Here is a 7411-nt window from a genome sequence, read left to right on the forward strand (position 1 = left end):
CTTTCGGAACACGACGAGCGAGCCAAGCTGCCCATGTTCACATCCTGGTGCTGCCACGAAGCAGCTGTCTGTCCACAGCCACCCTGCTTGGCCTCTCTGTGCCCAAGGTGGGGGTGGTCATACCAATGATGGAAAAGGTGCAGCTGGTTTCGGAGAGAAGGCTCACATCAAAACGAGAAGCACATGTAGGTTAACAAAACTTCCAGGACTTTTCACTCAGGCAGGCAACACAAGTCAGAAGGAAAAATGGGTTCAAAACAAATACAGGCTCATAAAAAAAGAAAAGAAAAATACTGGTTCAAGCCATTAGCACAAAGACACTCTGAGAGCCGGCCTCTAAAAGCCAGCCCTGGCAGCCTCCTAGCTGCCACCCCGGGCCCTGGGGGCGCCCCTGGGGAGGGGTCCTCTCATGGCTCTTCCCTCCTCAAACTGCCTGTGGGGCTCAGTGACTCCGCCCCTTGTTCTCTCTTCTTCCAAACCCACTTCCCTGGGTGGTCTCGTCCAGCCTCACCTATGGGCTGAGACTCCCTCATTTCTGTCTGTCCAGGCTCCACCCGGACGTCTAACAGGAGACTTAAAGTGTCCACTTGGGACTCCGAGGCCCACCCCCGTCCCGCTTCTCTACCTCAGTAATTAGCAGTCATCCTGCGTCCGGAGGCTGAGGCCAAAATAACTGGGTCAGCCTGAATGATTCCAGCTCCCTCACCGTCCACATCAAGCCCTCAGCAAGTCCTGTCCACTCGACCTCCCCAACTCTCCAGCTCTGTCCGCTTCTCCCCAGCCCCCAGGCCACTACCCTCTCCAGGGCATCTTCCACCCTGGACCCTGCAGGAGCCTTCCCCACCACCACCCCGCCGGCTTATTCAGCCTCCACTCTAGTCTCCCTGCGATCCATCTACCATGCAGCACACAGAGGGGCTGCTGAAAACATGAGTCAAGGGATGTCATCCCCCTGCTTGAGAGCCTCCAGCACTGGGGCATTGGGATAAAATCCACAGTCCGAAGCCTGGCTTTTAAGGCCCTGCACAAACTGCTTTGGCCCCACCCGCCTCCCCTCCCTTCACTCCATCCCGTGGTCCTCTGACACACCTGGTCCCCCCAGGGGGCCCGTGTACGCCTTCCTTCCCCTTTGCCCAAACGCTCCTCCCCAGGTCTTTTCACAGAGGGCTCCCTGCCGCTAACCTCTGAGTTCCAGTACTATGGCCCCCTGCCGCCCACCCGAGAGCCACCGGAGTCCTGCTCTCACGCGTCACAGTCACCGTGGCAGAGGGCCCCACGGACTTCTTGTTAGCGCATCCGTTTCTGAGCTTACTCTCAAGGGTGTATAGTGGCTTCAGAGGCATCCCCTAGAAAAGACACGTCCATGTCCCGACACCTGGAACCTAAGAATGTGGCCTTATTTGGAATAAGGGTCCTTGCAGATGTAACTAAGGATCTCCCAATGACATCATCCTGGATTATCCGGGTGAGTCCTAAGTCCTAGGACAGGTGTCCCTAGAGGTGCACAGGGAAGACGGCCACGGGAAGATGGGGGCAGAGGCTGGAGGCTCACCACCTTGGCTCTCGGCCCCTGGTGTGGGGAAGAAGTAACCAGGTGCCCGTGCGCACGGGATCCCCCAGGAAGTCAGGGACAGAGCCAGCGGGAATCTGGCCCCCTGCCATGGAAAACAGCTGTCCTTTCAAACGAGCCCCTCGGCTACACAGCGAGACGGAGCAGGACCTTAAGTTCCTCCCCTTCCCCACCACGTCCTCTGCCTGCCTCCGCTCTGTGGAAAACTTGAGTCAAAGAAGTTCAATCAGAGAAATGAGAAACACAGAGGCAGAGGGAAGCAATCAGAGGAGACCAGAGAGTAATCGTGTCGTCAGCGGGCGCAGTCAAGGACCGCCGGTTCTTTCTCAAGGACTAGATAATATTCTGAGCCATATCCTGCGAGCTGTCTTATTGATACTGAAGCCCCAGGTAGAAGTTAACTACACGATGACCAGACTGTACCCACAACAGCAGCTGCCACGATTTCAAGAACTGGCCTCAAAGAAATGGGAACAAATGGACCCTGGAACTGAAGATTAAGTGTACCTAAAACAAGCAAGATGACGCCGGTCAGACCACCGATGACCAATCTGAAGATGACCGTCAGAGCTGACTGTGCTGTTTCCGCGTGTAGCCTGCCCCCCTCCCCACTTCTGTCTATAAAAGCTCTTGCCCACAGTTTGCCAGTGGAGGGGAGGAGTTGGCCTTCGGATAGATGTCTGCCCTGCCCCTGTCCAGTTGCGGGCACCAAAAATAAAGCAAACTTTCCTCTCCACCAAACTGCCCTGTTTACTGGCTTTTGGGGGGCGAGCAGCCGGGTCCCACACTCTTTCGGCAACAGGAGTGCTCAGGGACTGAAGTGTCCGTCCAGTCGAGTGGTTAGGAGCACGGAGTCCCGTGTCCTCTACTGACGACGCACATTGTCGTGAGCCAGGACTGGTTCCCAGGACTGGCTCTGAAATGCCAGAGCGCAGAGTGTTTCACGCTAATGGGCTGAGCCAGTATTTTTTTGTTTGAACCTGTTCTTCCTTTTGGGTCATGTCGCCCGCTGGAGTAACCGCTCTGGCCCCTTGCTGTTGTTCAATCTCTAAGTCACGTCTGACTCTTTGCGACCCTGGACGGTAGCCCACCAGGTTTCCTTTCTCTGTGGGAATTTCCAGGCAAGAATACTGGAGTGGGTTGCCATTTCCTTCTCCAGGGGATCTTCCCGACCCAGGGATCGAACCTGTGTCTCCAGCATCAAAAGTGGATTCTTTACCACTGAGCCACCTGGGAACCCAGCATTAAAATGGAAACAACAGTTGTACCTACTTCATGGGGTTGCTGACAGCGCTAAATTAGTGACTAAATGTAAAAGACTTCAATTATAATAATTTCCTAGAGCAGAGAGCATTCCTTCCACATTTAAGGAAACAGAGCAGAAAGGCTGTGGGAGTCGGTCAAGCTCTCTCAGGCGGGTCACTTTCGGGTCCAGTCTCCTAACCTTGGTCGAGTGCCAGCTCCCACCCCTGGGTGGGCTGGCATAGGACCCTCCTGATAACATGCAGGCAGCCGGTTCCCTCCCGCCCCAGCCTCTTGTTAGGACCAGCCTTGGGGGTTAAAGGCGGTGACCAGCAGAAAGAGTGTCGGCCACAGGGCACAGTGTCCCGTCCAGCCGTGCCTGCTGCAAGCTGGATGACCAGGGACATACGGCTTGCCCTCAGCACCACACTGTCTCAGCGCTAAGCTCCCCTCTAGGCTGAAGGGTCTCTGACCCCAGGAAAGTTGACCTAATAGGTACCTGCCCACCTCAGTTTCATTTGAAACCATTACGAGGAAACTGAGACCAAGTGAAGCCTGCACAAGCATTTATTAATTAAACTGTTACGATCTGATGTTTTGCAAACCTTTTATTGCGTGAGATATACTGGCAAAATACTCGTGCGTCCTATTAGAATTGTTTTCCTGCAAAGTTGCTCCATCCACCGCATCCATTGCTCACAGAGACCCCCCCACCACCCCCACCCCCGCTTCAGAGGAATGGCGGGGGCTGTCTGAAGGATGTTGGGGAGGGGGCTTCTGAGGAAGCTCCCCAAGCACGAGGAGGGGACAGAACTCCTGAAAGCCCCACGTTCTCTCTCACCTTCTCAACCTTTGTCCACGCTGTTCCCTTTGCCTGGTGACCCTCCCCACCCCCCATCTGCTCCTTCACATCCCAGTTTGCATGCCACTTCCTCCAGGAAGTCTTCCCTGACTCACTCCCAGCTGGAGTTGGTTTGTAATCGTCTACTTTTCAGGATCTGCTGGAAGTTACCGCCCATGGGCAGAAGGCTCCGGTCTCTCTTCCTCTCTGCCGTATCCCCAGGACCTAGAACAGTGTCTGGCACAGAGCTGGCCCTCAGCAGATACCCTGCATATAGATGATCAAACGCCTAAGGAGGCCAGCTGGGCCCACTTTGCGTGACCTTTACCAATACGGCTGCCTCCCTCCCAGCTCCTGGCTGGGGACGTGCAGTCTTAGTAGAGCAGTCTTGGGGGGAAGGACACTGTCCTACTCTAGGAAGGGGACAACACATACAACAAGTAATAATAACACAGCCCCCACGACAGGCATCCTCCTATGGTCTTGCCCACAGTCCTCCTGCATGCTCAGTCGTGTCTGACTCTTTTGCGACCCCATGGACTGCAGCCCGCCAGGCTCCTCTGTCCACGGGATTTCCCAGGCACGAATATTGGAGTGGGTTGCCATTTCCCTCTCCAGGGCATCTTCCCGACCCAGAGATCGAATCGGTATCTCCTGCTTTGCAGGTTCTTTACCACTGAGCCACCTGGGAAGCCCCCTCAATCCTCAAAGAGACCTAAAAAGTCAGTTTCTGTTATGTCCATTTTACAAATGAGAAACCAGGTCATCCTGTGGTTCTTCTCTGAGGGACGACAGGCAAAGCTGTTGTCAGTTCCACAAATGAGCTCTCCTGGAAGCCTGCTGGGTGCCAGAGGAGAGTGAGCACCCTCCTCCCCCACCACCATCAGGGTACCACCAAGCTGGGGTGGCCCCGGGCAGTGCGGGAAGGGGCGTAACCTGGAGCTGTGGCCCCCAGAAGAGGCCCTGGCGCCGCCCCCGAGACACCCTGAGTCTCACTCTCCTGCAGCCCCCTCAGCCTGTCCAGCCCCCGCCACCGAGTGGGAAACTCCAGGAGCAGCCGCGGTGCAGCCACGTGTTTTCAAGCCAAGTCCTCTCTCCCCTTTGTTCTCCTCCCAGCGACGTTCTCTGTAATCAGTTGGAAAGGCAGCCCAGCTGGAGCCAGGGGCCAAGAAAGTCTTGGAGAAAACACAACCGTCTTTCCCAACACCCTCCTCCTCTCTTACTCCCTTCCTCACTGGCTCTCAGGAAAGCCCAACGGCACAGACAAAAGGATGCAGGACAGATGGATGGTTCCCGCTCTGCCCCCCGGCTCGTAAAAGTGCAGCGCCCCTCTGCCTTCCCGTGGCCTGGTCACCAGAGGAGTGGCCGAAGATTAGCTCAAAGGCTCACCATCAAGGCTTTTTCCGCGATCACTTTTAAACTACACATTTCCTCCAGGCCCCCTATGGGGGTGGGGACAGTGTCTCTGCCAGCCTTCCAAGGCTCCGGGAACCTTACACTGTCTGAGTTTGCAGGTACAGAAAGGAACCTGGCAGATCTCTCCCCTTCTCTCGCCCCAAACCATACCAAACTTGTTGAAATTCAAGAGAGGGACCTCCCCAAAGATACAGGCATTCTCATCAGGGTGCAAAGAAGAGAGGCTTCTTTACGCACTTCAAGTGAGGACCTGCTCCAGGAAGAAGACGGCAGTAAACCATCAGTCAGGGCTGGGGAGCCATCCCAGCCTAGCACACCTCGGCACTCCGTCAAAGCTGGGCCCTGCCAGTCTGCAGGGGACGCTTCTCACACAGGAGGTGTGAAAGAATATCGGTGGAAGGTCTGGGGACTCGGGCTTAGCAAAGTCCAACTACACCTTCTCTCTGTGACTCAGTTTCCTTGTGTGTTAGATACAGGGGGGTGCCGGGCCCTCTGGGCTTTCGATCCAGCCAGCAGTCCCCTGAGTTCCCTTCCTCCCCTGCCTGCCTGACAAGCTCCCACTCAAGCACCGGTCTTCTCCAAGAAGTCTCCCATCAACCCCAGGGCCTGGGATGGCTCTCACTGCGGCTGCTGAGCCCTGTTTCTCCACCCACGACATGTTCCTGGGCACAGGCCCGTGCCCGAAACAGACAGGGTTCCATGAAGGTCTGCTGCAAAGGGAGCCAGGGAGCCAAGAAACCTCTGCAGGGCTCTCCCCGCCCCCACCCCTCCAGCCTCCCGGGGGAACCCCTGAAACCTGGCAAGGAATTAGCTGGGACAAGTGACCTTTGACAGAGGAAGGGGAGTGGTCACCAGAGAGTTTAAAAGCTCAACTAAACCAGAGATAAAGAACCGGAGATGCCGAGGGTGGTCGGAGCCCTAATCTGCGCCTGGCCCCAGGAGGGCTGGCCTGACTAATGACTGATAAGTAACTGGGGTCAGTGGAGAGGTCAGAGGTCACGGCTGTAATTGGCAGGGCCTTGCAGTCACCCCTGAGGAGTGGAACCCTTGAGGATTAAGGGAGAAGGGATGAGCTGGGTGCTTGCCATTCCAGCGCTGTCAGTCCCAGGGCTGGGGGCTCTGTTGATGGAGACCCCCTTGCACCCCCTTGACACCAGACGGCTGGCTGGGTTTGGAGGTGGCCTGACCCCAGCCGCAGTGAACACGGAGCCTGGCGCCACCTCCGTCTTGAGGTCCTCAGTGACCCAGGAGGGCAGATAGCGGTCTCCCCACACATTGCTGTGCCCTGAACACCTCCAGACTACACCCTTCCTCTCTCCGTCCTGCACGGGCGCCCCCTACTCCATGACCGGGTCTGTGTCTCGAGCAATTTACCGATCCCCACCCCCCAGTCTGTTTTCCCATCAGAACGCTGGGTACCACAGCCCCAGCATAAGGGTGGAGGTGGGAGGAGTGAGAACAGGTATGCCAAAGGGGCTCCAGGGGCAAGGGCAGCCACGGGGATGGAGGAGGGGTGAGGGAGGGGACGGCGACCTTGGCCACCACCGGCCAGCCTTCCTCTCCCCCAGCCGGCACTCTGGCCCCGGCGGGTGGATGGGAGCTAGGGTGGACAGGGTTTGGAAGTGAGAGGACCTGCGGGAGAATGTGTTTGGAGGCATCCATCTCTAAAACAAGTCCCCAAGTCAGCGGAGGTGATCAGGTTGGAAGCCAGGCGACGGGTAGTTGGAGGGTGGGGGAGAGCGCCGCGGGGCAGCTCAGATGTCTCAGGACCGCCGACAGGGGCGCAGCTCTGGGCCGCCTCCCCAGGCGCTGGCAGTCCCCAGAGTCCCACGGGGCGCGGGGTCCCCAGGGATCGGGGGTGGGAGGCATGGGGGAGTCACTCAAGCGGGGGCCGTGGACTCGGGGCGTCCCCTCCCTCCCGATGCCCCTCAGCACCCCTACCTGGGGCCGCCAGCAGCGAGAGGCCGCCGAGCAGCAGCAGCAGCAGCGGGACCCGGCGCGACGGGGCGGCGCGCTCCATGGGCGGCGGGCGGACAAAGGCGCGGGGCGCGGCTCTCGGCTCCGGGCAGCGCGGGCTCCAAGCTCCAGCCGAGCCTCCGCAGCCAACGCTGGGCCCCGGCCGCGCGGTTCAATTATCCCGCCCAGGAGGAGGGCGCGGGGAGGGCGCGGCGGGGGCGGGGCCGCGGGTCGCCCCCTCCCCTCCCCCCGGCCGCTCCCCGCTGGGGACCTCCGGGCCCCCTCCCTCCTGGGGGGCCCTCCCTCCTGGCACCCATCCTCGAAGGGCGAGCAGGCCCACGGCCGGGGCGGGGGCAGGGACCCCAAACTTCTCCTCGGTGGGGGGG

General features: G+C 58.5%; 1 protein-coding gene across 2 annotated transcripts in view; it reads right to left on the minus strand.

Annotated features, from left to right (window-relative positions):
• The window catches only part of FBLN1 (fibulin 1), an 80924-nt gene extending 73727 nt beyond the window's left edge, over positions 1–7197 (minus strand). For both annotated transcript variants that reach the window (XM_070371445.1, XM_070371446.1), the window contains exon 1: positions 7011–7197. In XM_070371445.1, the coding sequence (XP_070227546.1) occupies positions 7011–7089 (79 nt within the window). In that variant the 5' untranslated portion in view covers positions 7090–7197. The remainder of the gene's footprint in view (positions 1–7010) is intronic.
• Positions 7198–7411: the final 214 nt, after the last annotated feature.

The sequence above is a fragment of the Bos mutus genome, chromosome 5 (genome assembly GCF_027580195.1).
Source record: "Bos mutus isolate GX-2022 chromosome 5, NWIPB_WYAK_1.1, whole genome shotgun sequence".
Lineage (NCBI taxonomy): Eukaryota > Metazoa > Chordata > Mammalia > Artiodactyla > Bovidae > Bos > Bos mutus.